Consider the following 19520-nt stretch of genomic DNA (forward strand, 5'->3'; position numbering starts at 1 on the left):
ATTGTTATTACACTAGAAGTGCACACGTCATTAAGTACGAAGAACAACCATAATCATGTACACTAGCTACCTCAGTGAATTAATAACATTAATTGAATTACCGGGTGTAACATCGCAGACCCCTCAGACAAAAATCTCCAGCCTTCCCCCTCCTTCAACCTCCGCCAACCTCACGATGTAACCTTCATTATATTTATTGAAAACTTCCACAATTAAAAACACAAAGCAGGGCACGTTTACCAAACTTTGGTAGAAAAGTTTGTACCACAAACCTGGTTGGGTGGAAATGACCAACTGTGTAGGCAGTCGGTATTGCGTCAATATTGGTACACAGTTTCACCCGATTCTACTCAACTTTCCTTAAGAGTGATAATGGAGACATTGATCTGCTCACGGGTTCCCTGTCATGGTTGACACCAAATAATTCAAAGATGAAAATGACAACTTCTACAACGCCATAACGTATGTACCGTACAAAGTTCTTATGTGCCTTAAACCGCACGATTATAATGTTTGTAACTCGATCCTTTATCAAAACAAACCCGGGGATGAAACAGAATAGTCATTTGTCATAACTGAAACCCTCGACATGGTTTTGCACGGTAAAGGACTCTGAGCTCGGTAACATAAAAGGTGCTTTGAATATCCGGCAAAATGCCATTTAGAATACAGGTTACGTCAGTCCTAAACAGTTGCGGGTGGGCATTTCACGGACACCCAAACAGGTTTCTTAATTAAAGAGAACTTTGGAAAATGAGTAGTCTGGTCCCCAGGTCAAAATATATCGACCTTTGGAGACGATAGCAGCCAAGGACAACAGATAAAAAAGCCTGACTCTCAGTCAACGTTAATACTGTATTTATATCGTTGACGCGCGTGCCACAGGGCTGAAGGTGGCGAGTCAGCCTTTGTAAAGTTTTGTATTCCGCGCATCCGGCGAGTAACATTGCCCCTGTGACTTCAGTGACACTGTTTGCTATTAAAGCCACTGCGAGTCCAGACCTTTTTTTAACAAAAAATGACCTTCATGATAGCCGCCGCGGTTACGTGAACAACATATGAGTATCTCTTTCCGTTCAGGTATGTTTGAACCGCTCACTTCGTTTGTGCGCATGCGAACTGAATCTCACTGGAGCCAGAATTAGCCAGCAAAATGGCTTTTAACTCAGGTAGGTTGAACCCTAAAGTAATCGATGAACATCACGATATAGCGGTTTCCTCCTCATTTCTATATCCATTAGAATTTAAGCTCAAAGTGCCTTTTGCTGACTTACGATCAAAATCCATTTGCTGCCAAATTTTTGCCCATAACTATCACGTACCTCCAAAATAAAAGAGTCAGAAGTAGGAAGGGAAGCCAACATTTTAGAGGTTTTTTCAGTTTTGCCGGGTTTTCCGTAACTTGTCTCTACTTGGAATGGTGAGGAATATCATGCAATGAGTAAGTTTCATGGAAGAAGGAAACCGTATAAATGAGAACGGAGAGGTTTAGTTTATGCCTTTTAGTCAGGCAATTTGATGTCATTGTACAAATTAGTGCAATGCAGTAAAAATTAACTCGAACCCAAACTCACTCGTGCGGAAATTTTAATCCGCTTGAAAAGAACCCCATTTCAACCAATTGGCTCTCGATCTTGAAGAAATGAGCTGACAGATATAAACGATTCATCAGTCTTCCAAATAGTATCACGATGTTCTGAGGAAAATTGGACAAAAATGTTAAATATGGCACTAAGTAAAGTGAAAAACACGAAAAATGACGAAATGAGTCTCAATGAAAATCAAAGTGAATTTCAAAGAAAAGGTTTTCTTCCTAGAAGTAATAAAATTTTTGTTCATAACAGTTATTAGTCTTTGACGTAGCATCAAGGTTGTTTTGAAGGTAAACATGGCAAAATTTGCAATACAAATAAGGAGAAGGAATTCTTTTCATAATTATCCTTTGTCGTAAAATGTACACTTTTAACTTCTTTGATTCTTTTCCGAAGGTCTTTCTTACATAGGAGCTATTAAATACCACCATTTGATAGATTCTTGGCAGTACAATGCCCTCACATGGGTCGTCACGGATATGCGTCGTCTGCTAGAATAATTTTTCAGACCAACGGCTCGCTCTTTGCACGCTGCCGCCATAAGTACGCAGAGCCTCGATCTGGCAGCTTTACACACTCAATATATACATGTAGCTGGTTCAGTGATTCGTGTGCGTGTTGCTTAATAATAATTGCGCGTGCCGCGTTAGTTCTTACACCATGCGAGAGGACAATATTTCAAAAAGTTGCGTTGACGTGACTCTGAGTACAAGCTGCCGGTTCGATGCTCTGCATGCCTATGGCGGCAGCGTGCAAAGAGTCAATAGGGACCGAAGATGCGTTTGTTTTTGAAACTGGCCCAAAAGATGAGATCCAATTTCACTGAGTTTCGGGTTCTGTCGTCAACATTAGCGAGTATCAGTATCGGGCATCGATTAATTGACTATCTTTGCAAATTTCCCCATGCATCAGTTCCATATTGATCTCAACGTTTACACAATTTGCTGCCCGGTTTATAAGCTAACAGACGTGCGCGGCTTATCGAATAAAAAAATACATGGAGCTTCCTAAGATAATGTCATCACAAACTTTATTTTTGTAAACGGAGCCTACCTGTCACAGTATTATTGTACGGTGGCTTATTGATATGGCGGGGAACCAGACTAATCAGAAGACGTAAAGGATGAGGTTTATTCGCATACCCTCAAATTCTCGGCTATTACAACATTTTGTGGTCCTTGGACTGGGGGGGGGGTTGTAAAACAGAAGGGTTGATGTCACCAACAGGACGACCAGCTTGTATTTTTTGGACAAAACGGAGCCATCCAAGTGGCTCAATTTTGAAGTGGAGTATGGGCACCAGTAAAAACAAACGGGGATGGGCTTCACAACTAAAAGATTTAGAGGTGTGATGATATAAATATCTTCAAATGTTGTCTCCAACACCAAAATCAATTGAGGAGAACAAGAAAGACGAGGAAATAATCTTTAGTTTGGTGTGTTTCTTTATTTTTCCTTATTTTTTGAGGGGGGTATTTATATCATTGATATCTGTGGCAGGTTACTTACAGTGCTGCGTACTTGCTTTCTGATGCCCAAACATGCATTTTGTAATTTCCCTTCTCCCGTCGTTCGTTGACTCTTCATTTCATCAGAAACCAAGCTGGAACTCGCAGGGTACACCAATATGATCCCTGCGGGTATAATTTGAATTTTTCGAAGTGCAGGGCGCCGGTAAACCGATAGTTGAAGTGGCGACCATCCCTTCTTGATTTATTGGCGAGCATTCACTCCTTCCGCTTATCAGACGTGGCTCGTTCTTTTTTCCGGATGTGATCATCCGGTGTTTTCTGCGTTGGTCTGTCCAAATATTCTTCTTGTAATTCCTGTGATAAATATGTGCTTTTAAGAAGAGATGGAAGCTGTAAGCCTTGCTCACATAAGGGAGGATGAAGAGTAGAAATCGAGTAAAAATTCAAAGGATATCATTCCCAAACCACTGCTCATCTGTACACTTAGATCTTGTTTCATAAATTTTATCGTTGCTTGGAACTCACATCGGAAATTTCACTAACCCCGATTTTGTGACACGGGCAGATGGATTATTTTTCATTAGACTCGAACCTGGAGAAGGCCAGGACGTGCTTGGCCACACTTTGCATTAAAACGTACATCGGTGATGAATGACTATAGCTGGCGGTTGCGGGACGGATCACACGGGCAGCGCGTCACGGTCTGGGTTGATGAACCCTGGGGCTTGTGAAGCGGGTACAGTGTATCATGAGGAAAAGCTCGTGGAGAAAATAAGGAATGTTTTCACTTGCGATTATCCGTGGCCTGTAGCTGTAATGAGACGGATGAATGTCTTGATTGAGACCTGCTTTTCATTAGTTGCAAATCCTTCAGGCCCGCGAACGCAAGATCTGTATGGCTTTGTCTTTTATAGTGGTTGCCGTTTGCATACAATTAACTAACATAATTAGGAAAACTCTTCTGCATAATTTGGTTTTAATTACTCCCAATAACCCTGAACTGTATATCCCAGCTTTGCCTGCACAGTGTTTTCGTTTGTTTCGTGCGTGCGTGTATGCATGTTTTACTTTACACCAGAGAACGTGAAAAGAACAGCGGATGTTTCCCTGTTCTTGATTTTAAGTCTATCTGAGACTTGCTATACACGATGACTTTGAAGTAAGCTATTCCTTCAAGCTATTTTAACCTGGTTTTCTCGTTTGTTTTCGCGGCCCAACTCTAAGATCAAATGGCAACGAAAGTTTACAAGAAGATTTGGTATCAATGTTTACTTTTCGCCTACTGCATAATTACAATTACTCTCTGTAATATTGACGTGGGCATGTAGTACAATTTGACATGCCCTCATTTCATCTCTAAAATGAGGGCGCCTCTTATATTTGGATAGAGCTAAGTCTAGTTCATTATCTTTGCCTCAGGCTGGTTGCATATACACATATATTAAGCACGTGTTGATAATAGACGCAGTCGTAGCTCAAGACACTTCATTCTGAATATAAGTAAATCTGTATGTCTGGTGGAGGGAATGATATAGTTGGAATATTATACCGTACTGGTTCACGGCGTAATTTCTGGAGCAGTGTTCTCCATTTTCCCCCTGTGAATGCTTCCCCTCTTGTTGTCACTGTCGACTGTTTACACGAAGCCAGAGATATAGATCCGTCACATTATTTCTCCAAATTTAACACCCTCGGTATCCGTATTTAGGACAGCATTAGTTCTTGATTGTCATACGTGGATATCGAGAGTGCTAAATTAACAATGTGAAAACACATTTTTTAAATGTTAGGTTACTGAGCGTCCAGGTAGAGTTTCAAGCCTTGAATAGAAGCTTACTTGAATGTCAACTCGTCTGCTGTTTCTTCCATAAGAGCACCTCCCAATTTACTTGTATACCGTAAGGACACGGTAAGGAGCTCATGTATAAGAAGCCGATCAATAACAACAATCAATGGTGTCTTTTGAAGAAGACTTATATCGTCCTTTTGAAAAGACCCAACAAGATGTGTGTCCGTTGGGCACAGGTAGAAGCAATAGGTTCGGGCGTCTGTCCTGCAATAGATGTTAAACGAACGGAGAACGTCACACAGATTTTGGTGTGGAATACTCCTTTGGAAGCATAGAATTCCGTGGATTTAAGGAGAAGTTTTCTTCAAAGTTACTTCAGGAGGATGCCCTCATTTGTGCATGGCGGAGGAGAGCCGACATTCGGCCAGTATAAGTTGACCAAGGAGGAGAAGGTAAGCCACGCTCGACCATCTCTTAAGGGAAAGACTCCGCTATAGAAACAGGAATTGGAGTGATTACAAAGCATCCCTCGTTGTAGTGGCCGAAAAGCAATCGGTCCCGCTGGAAGTTTACGATGGCTGTTAAAAGTGGTGGTTGGTTTATTTTGCATTTTACTGTTGGTCTGTGTAACTTGTTGGTGCAAATCGCAACGAAAGGCTAGACAGTTCTCTATGGTGTTCTTGAAAATTCTTTACATCAGTTTCTCTTATACAATGTCAGGGCATCGGTTGCAGTGAGTCGTCCTTGCTCTGTGTTCTTATTGCCGATGGTATAGTTTGTACGTTAACCAGTTGGTAAAGCAATATAAATTAGATAGAATCGATATGTCGAGCATAATCAAACTCTGTTGATTTAAATTTTTAAAAAAGGGTTTCTTTTTCTCAAAACTTGCTGTGGCGCATAAAGCTGGGGGAAGAAATGTCCCCCTCCCCCAGAGATGTTGCCATTTGACAGGAATTTACAGCAGATGCACTAGAGAAGTGGTAATGACTCGCATTTCGGGTGAGGATTCATTTGCAGATAAAGACAATTGAACATAAGAGCGCATACCGGTATACTCCTAAATGTCAGTTGTCGTGGTCGCGATGTCATCGCTAATTTAGCAATCGTCGCATGTGATGTGGTCCCAAGTCCCCTCTTTTCCAACTAGGCCTATCTCAAACAAATGTCCAATCATTCACAAAATAAATGGCATAATCCTCATCCCAGGCAGTGCAGTATAGACAAGAAAAAAGAAGGTAAAGGGTAAAATAAAAGTGATTCTCTGAATATTTTTCCCCGATACCGAGGTATGCAGAGAACCTGCTGTGGGTATAACAAGTGACATTTCGAGATAGGTTTTAAGGCTAGAGCTTAGCCCAAAGAGCATGTTGGATTGTAATATAATATTCTAACACGTCAGCTATGTGGGATAATCCAGTTAGGCCAGGTGTATAACCTTGGCCTTTTTGTGTCCACCTAATCGTTGTCTTTTCGTCTTGCTTGACCCCTTTACAATAATCGATATATGTGCACCGTTAGAATGACAGCAATAAGAATATTTTTGCATAGTAATACATGCACATATATATAGTTTACCATTGGCGTTCATACCTAAGAAAAATTTCCACCCGTTCCATACCAACTTTTAGACTTTTGTATTAGGCAGAAAATATTTAAAATTTGTTGGCAGCCCCATTCCACAAGATTTGGTTCATGATTCTTTCGCCCGTTTAGTTGTTTTACAATTATGACAATCAGTACTGTGTATTTCCATTGAATAACCCTCCAAAGAAATTTTGAAGTGAGATCGCCTTTCTGGAAGTCTAATTAGAGTGCTCTTTTACAATTATGAGCACATGCAGGCAGGTGCATTTACTTACACACGATAGACCGCGCGTGTATTCCTGATGGATGAGTCAGTAATGGTATGATGAAGACGAATTACTTTGTATATTAAAGGTCAAAGCTCTTTGCACACATAACTAGTGATCCCCAAGCGGATGATCTCTGTCCACTCCTGTAGCGATATATTATTTCGCCCACTGCATCCTGCAGTGTCGAGCCGGTCAGGTGAAAATCTCACAAAGCGTAAAATTCCTCTGAAATGCCGTAGACCTCACACTATGGAGAAAGTTCCAATACACCTGATGGCAATCAAACCATAAGGGATGCAATTTTCCACTTGCACCGTCACGAGCTCTGTGTATTACTTGCCGTCATTAGATCCCCTCTGCCTCAACAAGTACCTCAAAGGACGCTCAGACGTGCTGCAAAGGAATCCACGATAGAGCCATCTCATCGATCGAAGCGATCGTGCAACAGGTCCCAAACCTGACAACAAAAAGCGAAAGGAAAAACTTACTATGTCCACTATGAACGACGACTATAAGCTCATGGCAAGCGTAAACATACAAGTATTGAGCGTATTTAAGGTTCACCAACATTCTCGATTATGAAAATTAATGCGCATACAAGGCTTGATGCTTTGACGAAACAATCGAAATAACCAAGTTGTAATTGCCATTACCGGGTCAAGGAGCCTCAAGGACTAATCACCCCCAAAACCCCTTCTAGCTAATTTGGACGTGCATGCGCAGCACACATCTGAGAGCTCTTGACCTGAAGGCCTCGCCCACATTCATCAACCTTGTCCTTGGGGCACATGAACGATTGTGGTCGAAAGTCTTGCACAAAGAAATGCACACTGGTGTGATCCTCTGCCGTATGGTTCGAACCAAACATGCGCACTTCCAATCCAAATCCAATTCCAATTTCGATCCGAATCCGACTTTGGATGAGATTGAACGTGCATCGGTTGGATTCGGTTCGGATTCTGATTGATGTTATAAAAAGTCGAATCGGATCGGGTTGATCATCTTACCCGTGATCTGACAAAATCTGATACACATCTTTAGTCTATTTGACATGTGGAAACCAACTTTTTACCGTATAAAAAAATACACACTGAAATATCTGCGATGCTGGATTTTGAGGCAGTTCTAAATTGCGGGGCACTTCTTAAACCGCAGCTTCGACTAGATGTTTCTTTGCATTAGAATAATGGGACCAACACTAAGGCATATCCTGTACAATCAAGAATTTAGAGTCAGCAATTATGAGCCCAAGATTGTGGCCAGAAATGAGGGCCAAGTTTGAGGTATAAGCATGGAGTAAAGTAGTCCCATTTTTGTTGTCTTTTTATAATCAGTGAGGACCGCGAGCTTGATGAATCCATTGCAGCCGTATAATGACAACGAAGCTCAAGCCTGTAATTGGCTACTGTTGATGTGTAATGTCAGTGGGAGCGATATCATCTCATAACATGAGTTGCGCAGTGTGTCCTTCCTGAACTACATACTTCGTGTTTTCTTGTGGATTATGATCATTGTCTTGCATGCGTAATGAGGCTGGGAACATGTTAGACATTTTAATGTCACCTTGTTCGATTCCCACTTTTGTGTTGCAGCTTAAGAGCATCATGTGCTGTGACAAAAAAAACCCAGTATCATCATTCATTTACAAACGGCACAGAATGCAATTAACTTAGCATGCGTAGGCCTATATGTTTTGTGAATGATAGGTATATACTATGACGGAACATTTGGAAATATGGAATTTCCTGTGCTGAAAAGATTAAGACTTTGATTATCAATTTCGTCTTGATTTCAATTAGTACAGTTCAATCATTGAGCACCGCTTGTCCCGTCGCGCCTTTCAAGTTGTCCAATACTTCTGATTACTGCGGGAAGGAGATGCAATGCCTCAAAGAAGACGTTGAGGTAGACTGTTTATTTATCCCCTTCTGTTCAGAATGAGGTTTACACGTTCAGCTCCTATGTTTACACTCCTTCCTCGCTATTCTAATAGTCGTGTCTCATCAGTCAGATGTCGCCGCATCCTTTGGGGCAAGCAACCGCATCACCGAGTGCCGTCGATTTATCACCGCCGTCCCCTCTCGTATGTCACTCTCCCTCCGTAGACAAAGACCGACAGAATGAAGTGCTAGCGGTTGAGGCACCGAAAACTAAATCATTCATAACTTGAGGAGCCACATTACAGCATTGCACGCACGGATGCTCTCTTTTTTTCAACAAGATTAGTCTTGCTCCCGCTCGCGAACGGCTGTTTTGGCGCGCAAGCGATGTTCCCCCTAAATAAGTGACTGATTAGGGCATTTGTAATGGCTGGTAACGGTCGCTATGTACAAAATCCCATAATATTTGCCTTAGTTTCTGACTTAAAAATTAAATGATGCTGTTTTGTCTGCGCTGGCCAGATTTATCTACTCCAAATTACGGAGTGAGCACCATTAGTGCTCTTAGGCTCTCGCATATAGTAGATGTATTATATTGGGAGTGTAATTTTGAGTGGCAAATCCAGCATGGGACCATATCAGTAGGAAAGGTAGGGAGTTCTACTGAGTAAATAGCAAACTTTTCAATGTATTATATTTGTGAACGTCATTGCAAATCACACTGACAGGTCCATTGGCCTTTGTTGTTCATTTCTGGCACTGTCTCTTCATAGTCTAAGCTATTAGCATCCTCTGTAGTGGGATAATAAATGCCGTAGCCTTGGGTTACTCTCCCACTTTGAATTCACGGCGATTGTGGGCGAAGAAACGTCCCGCTATTTTCTTTCATCGTCCCATCCTCATCTGAGCTGCCTCCCCCCGCTGGCTCGATTATCTGCGCTATAAGGATACATCGTGTAGAAAATCAACCCTGCAGCGTCGATATTGAAACTGGCTTGGAAGAAGTTATTTCTAAGACTCTAACCTCTTGTCACAGCTGCAGTGTTTGCTTGGGACTGAACCGAGGCAGGGATGTCTGAAGTGTTTGAGAGAGAGACGTGACAAATTTGATGCTGCGCTGCTGCGTGTGAGGAGGAAGGATTGGCGAAAGGACAGACGCGAATCACTAAACCAAAATATAATTATTTGTTCAGATAAATGCTTAACAAAGATTGAAGGATGTGATTGATATGTTGTAAGAATTTTTTCACTTTCACAGATCCATGATCCGGAGGATATTTATCTTGTAGCTATCGTTCTTTATAACATTAAAAAGTTAAACAGTGATTGTGCAATCTAAGCAATAGTGAAAACTACAAATGTTTACGTATTGATCCATGTGTTTGCATCAATTACTTATGAATGCCAACCTGTAGATATCCGTCGCATCAATATTCAATCAATTAGGGGAAAATGGAGTGCATAAATGATTTGTGTCAGGTGCAACGACAAGCCATTCTGCCAGCATAGCCTTGAATACCACCCCGCGTGTCGGTTATTTTGCATTAATCAAATAGCTATCTATTTTCAACGAGCAGAGGGTCAGTGGCACATTATGCAGGCCTACAAAGTATAGGCGTGAAAGTGTGACAGAAATGTGTAGACTTCGGTTTTTGTGACTGTAGCGTGTCCAGTGGACATAACAGCACTTGATTGGCTGCACATGATCTTTTACCATTCTCTGCTGCATAGCTAATTTCTTGAGCTCTCCGTTGGTGGCTGTCCTTCCTCATCAACAACTTACATTTCCGACCACTCAGTGCTTTGAGTTTTCATTCTTGGTTGCCGTTTCCCGATGTTCGGTTTTATCCCCTAACGAACCGCTGGCGATTGCTTATTATAATACACCAGGCGCTTTCATTCTTGAAACGGCTATCGCAAGTAGATAGCAATGTTCATTGATGAACAACGTACCACATGCAGAGACTTGTCACTGATAAAGTATTGCATGTACCCTGTAATTGTACATCCATGTACAAAATGCACGGGGCAGCCACATGTGGCTTTATGTTGCTTTGTATAAACTTCTGTGTATACAAAATAGGGCCTTGTTTGTTCTAATGCAGACCATGTGTGCAGATATAAAATTATTGTTGACCCCCACGGTTCGTTTTATATTTCCGTAAAATATGCTGGTAGTTTAGATATAACACTTGGCTGGTTCCCCCCACTGGTGCATTTAGTTTGAATGAAAAAAGACCTTGTAACAACATGCTGCGTACACTATTTTGCCAGTAAAACCACTGAACCATTGAAGTTAATTAGATGCAAATATTTAACGATTACTCGAATTCTGATATTGTTATTCAAACATGAAACTGTATGTTTTACATTGCCAGTAACCCAGGTAACGGAAGGTGCAGAAGAACCCGTGGTGATATCACTAGTTTTAGGCGGGTTCAAATTTCAAATTGTCACCAACCATGCAGTTGATACTTCATGGAGATCTTAGTCATCCGTGGTACTTCGATAGGGCCAGTACTTAAGCTCCATAGTTGACTTTATCCAAAAGACAAAACGATGTATGTTCACGAATGGATAATACATTTTCCTTGCACTTTTTATCTGAAAAGTGGACAACATTATCACTATACTTGTAACTCAACATTTACAATACGTAAACCGAAACGGCATTAATATTGTTAGCAATGACTTAGTATTAAAAGGAAGTTTGTATATTGTTACATCGTAATACCATAGTAATAGTGCAACTAAGTCTTGAGGATGAGAAATATGCTTTACTAAATTGGGTCATTTTTGTCCACAAGAAAAAAGGACAATGGACTGGTCGTGATGTGTACCCAAATAAAGCATTCACGCAACGTTACAGAGGTTTTCTCTTCAAAGTACTAGATTGTCATGGGCGAACACGAACGTGCTTCCAGGGGAGACAATTTAATTAGGACCGCATCTTAGCAACGTGCTTGGAAAGTGTGGATGGAATCTTGGAGGCTGTTAACGGCTTGCGCGCCATGTTATATGTGGGGCGCCTCGATAATTGGCCCCTCTGATCGGGGAGAAAAACGCCTGTCTTGCTCTGTCCCGAGGCGCGATCGGCTCGAACGATTCCATCGAATGACAGCCTCATTTGCATGTCTAATCACAATTTCACAAAGAGCTATCTAAACAGGCGCCAATTTTCCACGCTGCATGAATTCATAGTGGTCCCTTAAGAAAGTAAAGCTGTAATTTTTGTTCAGCCTTGTACACACTGTTCTAAATTTTCTCGCTGTGGGACTTAAATAGCGTTGTTTTTTAAAGTGATAATGCTAAGAGTGCAAAATTCCACGAACATTTCAAAATCATTAAAATGTGCTTTAATTTTCTTTTACTTAACTAGGTAAAGAAGGAGCTTTAGTCGGGCTGAATGGTATGTTAACAGTAACGTTGTTTATGTTGACACTTCGTGTTAAAACAACTTGCGCGTGACGTTTGCGTCCTATGTTTGCGGTTCGTTTGTTTTCTCATTGTTACGATTATAAACAAAATCCACAAGTTGCGTTAATTCATACAAGAATGAAGTAATTTTCCTAAGAGGAAAGTAATATTGGGATTTGCCTGTCCATAAACCATTTAAAAATGTTGAATGACTGAGGGTCTTGTAGCGCACATAATTCACGTCATTCTGACGACACTGAAACTCCTGCATGTCAGCCGGGTAGTAAATACGTCAAGAAACCAGACCTCGTGCTGGCGACTTTGACCCGTTCTTTGTTAGGCACGACATCAATTCCAGCGAATTCCAATGAAGAAGACAGCCCCGATTCAGGCTTCCATGCATCATTTTACAGTAGCCTACATTCATCTCAGATGTTTAATCCATTTTTAAGTGCATGCAAGGATCAAGTAATCTGAACTTGAATGATTGCTATCTTTCGTGGTCAATTACGTAAAAAAACACTCTAGGTGACTGGAGACTATCACAATAGTTTCAGAATAGTCTTAGTATCAGAATGACTATAAATGTTGCAGTATAGTACAGCTCTCAAAAAATAGATTTCTGAGATCCTTTCTTTTTTAGAAGGACTTCACTCTGTCTTTGTGCTCTTTCGAAAATTCTGGTTCTATCTGCACGATTGTAGTGTCTCTCCATAAAATGGTCTTTCCTAGCTTTTAATGTATAACCGACGAAAACCTCCGACATTCCACTTCAAAAGAAACATAAGAAACCGAACTTTTAAATTTTCGTAAACATAAGTTTGCTTAACAGACCGGCTACCCTCTTCACAGTCGAATTTAAAGTTTTTCAGGGGGGTTTCAGTTCAGTTTTTAACGTGCAAGGGAGGAACTAATGATGGTGAAAACTGCAGGAGATTTGAAACATCGGTCCACGTCAAGTGGGCTTTTACTTCGTGGCCCACACTGAAAACGGCTCTGCAAACACCGTTTACATTTCCCCTCACAAGCTAGATTGCGGCGTCATACATAAATTAAGCAAAACGAATTGTACCATGTCTTGGAAATTATTCAGCACACCTTTTGGGTGGAAGGGAATGAATTCAACGGAGTGGATCCCTCTCCATACGCAGCCACAAGAGCTCGAATCAGGACCGGATCTCTTCACTCCCAGAAATTAAAAAGTCTTATTATAGGTCCCTCAGGCAGCACGGATCACTTGAAAATCATGTATACAAGTATTCGGCCACGAGTTGGACAGCCTTCAGTCAAGGCGATCGCTGCGATAGTTGAATTTTTGTCTCGTGCGGCATATGTAGTGCTTGAAAAAAGTCTAGCATGCGAGTCGATTCACCATCGTTCACAACGACCGCCGTTCACCGTGCGTTTTACGAGGCTTATTAATTTTTTATTTTTTTATTTTTTTCTGGTGGCTTGATAGCAAAAATAATATTATCAACAGAGAAGACGTTTCGACCAATTTGCCAAAATGCTAGGAAGTGGCGGTCTTAATCAAATGCGGATCTGTGGGAGGGACCAACAGGGGGTCATGAACTCCCCCCCCCCAAAAAAAGAGCCAAACAATGAAAAAAATTAATGAGAGAAAGCCAAATTTTGCTCTAGTTCATTTCGCTTTCTTCCCCAAAAGCTTAAAAAGTCCCCAAAGTAACCCCAATCCCCAGAAAGAACATAATAGGCCAAAATCTTTGGCCCGAAACAAGTTTGGCAACTGGAAACTATGGGTTTTGATCTACCCTGAATAGCTGCATGGCCTAAGCCCTTGATTTTGGCTCTAACGATTAGCATTCACGCAGCAGGTAGCTTGCTGCGCGCAGTGATTGCCTCAAAGGATTTGCATTTATGAATTATTCCCTTACTGAATTATTCAGTTCGCGTGTTGTATTTTCCTGTTCACAGCTTCATAGTAGTTTTGTTTCAATCTATCCAAAAGCTTGAAATTTGGGTGATTTTCTTGCTTTTTCATCTCTCTGTAGTTTTCCCAGTTTCACTAAGTGGGTTAGCCCTAAACGGTGATCAGGTAAGGCTTTCTAGTGAGATTTATTGCCTCTTCTGGAACTTTCTTCTAACATGGCCACCCTTCCTCATTTTTTGAACTCCTGACTGTGCTGTTAGCATCCCTCGTCTCGGAGGATTATCAACCACCAGTGGTAAAAAACAACGAAACTAACATGTTTCACTGATTTTGTGTATTATCTTTGAAAAGTCATTTTGTAAATTTCATTATATGTTGCATTTCTACAAATAAAAAGCTAGTTTTACCTCAATAAATATGGATGGCTCTTAATGTTAGACATGAAGCCAGGGAACGGCCTTTCCGAGGCTTTTGTGACGTTAAGATCTGAAGCGATCGTCTTTCCCTTTTGGACAATTTCCTCTCTTCCCTATCGAGGACTTATCAGATGAGATCAGGGAGTCCTGCAGGGACTTCAGGGAGACACTCCTCTGCGGGATCTCAATCACATCTCGGACTTACACGCAACTTCGGTTGCCATGGCAACCCCTTAACTTCATCGCCTTCACCTCTAAAGAAAAGAACATAATAATCTGTAAAAAAAAAAAGGAAAGAAAGTGCGGGGCAAGAAACAAAAGCATTCACAGTTGGAAGCGTCATTGTTGAAGACAGAAAAAAAGTATATTGTCGGCAACGGCAGCCAATTCACTTTATCCCTCCGGATAAATGGATGCCAGCCGGAGTAAAAATAAGATTCTAAAGGAGAGCGCCTTTCTGAACGTTCGTTCAACTTCAGGACCTCATAGTTAATTCTGATCATTGTATTATCAATCGCTGCCTAGTCCTTTGAACACTGATTTGTTTCCCCCGTCGGGGCCTTCATGTATTATTTTCCACTTAAATTAATTCACCATACAGTATTTATGCATGCATTGTGTACATTGTGCACAAACACTTTTTTTCTTTTGATAATTATGGATGCAGCCTGTTCGTGTGTAGCCCCCATGGGCTGATGACGCCATGTGTTATTTCAGATATCCTAGCCAAGAACAAATGTTATCTTTTGGGGTCCACCAAAGACTGACTGCATCCATCCTTGTCCATGTCGTGATCGATCCAGGCAGACAGTCGATACACTCTTTTTTTTTCAACCGATGGCTTTCACGCCACCTCGACCGTCCATGGTGACAGCTCAGATGTGTCTGCTCCAGTTGTAAGAATGAACACTAAGCTTGCTGGATCGTGCGGTGTAGAGAGCTTGTCAACACAGATTGAGTCGTTTCCTGAGGATAGATTTAAGGCGAACTCTTCCTCCTTATCCGGGTGGCTTTCGTATTCTGATGTCTGATGACCTAGGTTGTTCATCTCTCTCTCTCTCTTTTTTTTTGGATAGGCCACGTCGCGCATAACAGGGATACCTTGGATTTTTTTGGAATCAAAATGAGCTTAGTTTTGCGCGAATTGGTTTCCCCTTTTGATTACTTTAATATTGCTTACTTTAAAATTTCAAAAGGAATGCCAGCTTTTGCTCTCATTTTCGTCATTTTGAGATCAAATAACGTTTTGTATTTTTTAATACCAAACACTTCACTCTGTTATCTCTCACCTTTACCGTTAAATTGCAGCGAGAACCACCAGGAATCGATTTCCACTGGCTTGAGATATATTTTACAATCTTTACATGAACTGGATATGCGAGAAAAATTATATTGGAATTGATTGATTGATTGATTGATTGGTTGTGGCCTTTTAGCGTCTAGTTGTTTCCCGCCGACAATGAATGGTCAATGAATGGTTATTAAGAGTTTATGACAAGATTCAGTGGCGTTTTTGAGTCGGTTGGGCTCAATTTTGTCTGAAATGGTTATCCAATTTTTAAAGCGTAGCTACAATCAATTTGTTTGAATGCAGACCTTCAAAATGCGCCTCTGTGACACAGTTAACTTTATTTTCAATTTTGGTTCACTCTTTCAAAGGGTATTTCACTGCCTTTTTAGTTTTTATGATAATGAGATTTCCATATTCATGAGCAAAACTGTGATATCATCTCAGGAAGAAGCCTGAATGTTGCATTGGTTTGTACACAAATAGTCGGGCATTTGTAGATTGTGCTGGAGTCAGCTTTCTCTTCTATGCTGATACATCGTGGTTTATAGGCATAGCAATCCGCATGCATCAGTCCTTTCTCTTAAATGTTTTCAGTGAGTAAATTCTTGGATCACAATTTGAACAGAAAAGCCTCTGAACTATACATCTCCTCTCGACTTCCGAAGAAGTAAAGGACAGTATATAGTTTTCTGAAAAGTACAAATAATATTGCGCTGTATATTTGTGATATCCCCCTCCACGGCGTTATTCTCTGTAAAGTGAAGAAAAGGACACAGTGAAAACCATACCCGCATCTGGGTGCTGTGAGAACCAGACTGGATCTTATCACAATAAGGATGCATCAAATGACACGCTGATGAAGATATGGAGATGCCTGTCTTAGTCAGACGGTTATACGGATGAACTGGACAGATGTGCCTGTCATTAGGATTTCCCCTAAAGACCCCTGATTTGTTTCTTTTTTCCCCTACCACGTCACGCGTGGCATTTGAACAAGGCTCGAAGGTCGAAAAGCATCACAGATACCACAACTGGTAAATACTACATTGTATTTCACTTTTGGGATCGTTTTGTTACGACTTAGCAACTGAATGGTCAACTCTAGTTGGCGGAGCTGAGTGACCCTCACGCCCTCCATAAAATTCCGTCACAAAATATAAATCAGTGACTATTTTATCAGTTTATATTCCTCTGGAAACCCCAAAGAAGTGTAAACTAAATGAAAGCAAAATATGAAACAAGTTATATAGGGAAACTGACTAGGCGCTTACAAATGATTACAAAGATGAACAAATAAACTGACTGGAGCGGGATTTGAATCTGTGACCTGTGGAATACCGTACCGGTACTCTACCAACTAAGCTATAAGATATTCAGTTAACTTAGTACAGATAAAAAAACTTTCGTGTGTGTTTAATAAAATATCAAAAGCACATTTTTTCCGTGGTATTTTCCGTAACATCCTCCAAGTCTAATCTCTCACAAACCTCTCACAAGCGTCCAAGAGTTTCCCTTTGTCGTTCTGTATTCTGATTCACCGGCTTTAATAGGAAAAAATAATGACGTATTGGATATTTTATCATTAACTGCAGCTGCATGAGCAGGTAAAGTGTTTTAGAGCACGGTAGACGATGATTATTATCAAGGCGAAAAACAAATCACTGCTCTGCTAACGAACTTATGTGTCTCGATTTCAACTTTACGGGTGTCTCAACCTTATGTTTCACTCATCAGCCTCTCCAAGTAATTAGAGGCAATCGGCAGCGCAGCTGGCATCCTAACTAACCTTTTCTTCCGTTAGTGCCGCCCGGGATTGAATTTGGCTCGCTCGTCGGCCATGGCTGATGAGCTTTGTGTGTGATGAAGTAAACCTAAACTGCATTGACATTAAGTCCTTTGCACACTGCAAAGAGAAGTGGTCCCGCTTCATGTTGGCGTGCAACATTTGTGAGAACGAGGTTTTTGGACGTACAAAGCAGTTCATGGCGAGTCACGGTGTCGCCAGGAACGTGTGTTGTACATGTACATGTCTGTACAGCTCGAGTATGTGCGGATAATATGGAGATTCGACGTGACCTCATGTCTACACATTCAACATATGTGTCAATCCCAAGGTTTGATGACATCTGTTGCCTTATGAAACATTGCAGTTTTGGATCAATACTGCATATAATTGCAAGAGCCACAAGCCTTTATTTTGGATATAGACGTTGAGCTCCATTTTGTGTCGTGAACCGTCTGTGCATGAGTACCAACTCTGGTTGGAATAGCGGTTGATCAAATTAGAACATCATACACCTCAATCAAAGAGGTACGAGTCTCGAGCTGGCAGAAGGGAGTGCGCAAATTTCTTAGCAACAGAACAGAGGCTCCTTTGGTCGGAACTGAACGTCGCTAGTTCACGAACTAACAACTGCCAACAAAATGAACACTCCCAATCAAAACGACTCTTTTCGACTGATGAGGGGGTGATTCTTCTCGAGGGGGTATCTTCGTTTTGGGTTGGACTCTTACTTGTACAGTGTATGATACGCAATTAAATCGTGGGGTCACTGTTTAAATTTCTTTGAGGTGTACAGGTAGTGTTATTTGATATGAGGGCCTCCCATAATTTGCCAGACAAAGCCAGGCCCCGATTGCGTTTTTCCAGATCTATTCGTAGTTAGCAACACGGGAGGCAATATGGAGTAAATGTATAATATGATAGTCGTTGTGGTTTTCAAGTCATAAAATTAAACAACCAGGTAAGCCTTTTGCAGGCTGATGAAAGACCGGAGTTTCTCGAACCAAGTAATATAAAGCGCTCGATCTCTATAACAAGCTCTTTCCTTGACGGTATCGAGAAAATAAGTTCTCCACCTCACACCGTCAACTCTAGGTACGATACACCCCGCTGTTTTCATTTTGTGTGACTCACAAAGGAAGCTATCGATTTGTAGGGAAGAGCCCGTTTTTGCCTCTTCCGACCCTAAGGAAATCCCCCCGGTTAAACCGATATGTAGACGGTACGGTCCTCGTAGTTTCTCCTAGAGTTTGTCGCCTTCAGCAAAACCTGTTGTCTCATGAGGCCGAATGATTGCATTGATCTGTTCACACCACTACAGCGGTGTTTTCATCCTCAACCTTATCAATATGGCAGACTCGTCAGCCTTTGCCTCTTTGGAGCACGAAACTATACACAGCTGGCAAACTACCGTTTCATGATTCCATCAACGATTCGGCCGACATCATTGTATTGGTACTGCATCGTCCGCTGGGGGGGGGGGCAATGTTAAAGCTTCCCAGTGCCATTTTTTCCCGATGAAATCACATTACCATAAAGCACAATTTCTCCGATGGAAAGAAGTAAGTGACACGAATTACTCAAATATTAGATAAATCGTATTCATTGAAAATGCCTCCAAGATACATGTACTCTGTAACCCAAACTTACGAATGAACCAAGAAGAGGCAGCGTCAAAGTGATATATAGTGGGGTCCCCTTTTTGAGGAATTTTAATCGCGACAGAGAAACGAGGTTGCATCAATAGTTCCTCTTCCCTCTTTGTTACTGGAGACACGTTACTCATAAAAGGTGGTGGGTGAATTCTGCCCATCACATCCGATCGTCTATCTACAGAATCCTGCGAGGAAATTGCAAAGCGGCCCTCGCGCACTGAGTACTCAACTTGGCCGCATTCCCAGACACATCACATCACGACCAAGTTCTTGACCGGGTATGCCAGTGAATATTGTCCCCTAATTGTATTGAAGACTGAATCAACTTGCCATGTGCGACAAATTTGAGCCAGAAGCAGCTGCACTAAACTTATGGGTTAAAGACGTTTCTAAGGGAAACCAAGTTGGAGCATGCTAAGTTAGAACCGTCCTCGCGCTTCTCAAGCTCAACTTATTAGAATTTGAAAAAGATAATGAA

The 19520-nt window shown here is 41.4% G+C and overlaps 1 protein-coding gene across 3 annotated transcripts in view; it reads left to right on the forward strand.

The window, feature by feature from the left end:
• Positions 1 to 19520, forward strand: part of LOC110991109 (A-type potassium channel modulatory protein DPP6-like) — a 126187-nt gene that overhangs the window by 6537 nt on the left and 100130 nt on the right. Inside the window, exon 1 of one of the 3 annotated variants that reach the window (XM_087134679.1) lies at positions 5166 to 5305. The exons of the other annotated variants lie outside the window; for them this stretch is intronic. Within the exon in view, the coding sequence (XP_086990805.1) occupies positions 5237 to 5305 (69 nt within the window). The 5' untranslated portion in view covers positions 5166 to 5236. Of the gene's footprint in view, positions 1 to 5165; positions 5306 to 19520 lie in introns of those variants that run through there. 3 annotated transcript variants of the gene reach the window in all.

The sequence above is a fragment of the Acanthaster planci genome, linkage group LG03, assembly GCF_054643075.1.
Source record: "Acanthaster planci isolate LZ-2023a linkage group LG03, COTS_SCS, whole genome shotgun sequence".
NCBI lineage: Eukaryota > Metazoa > Echinodermata > Asteroidea > Valvatida > Acanthasteridae > Acanthaster > Acanthaster planci.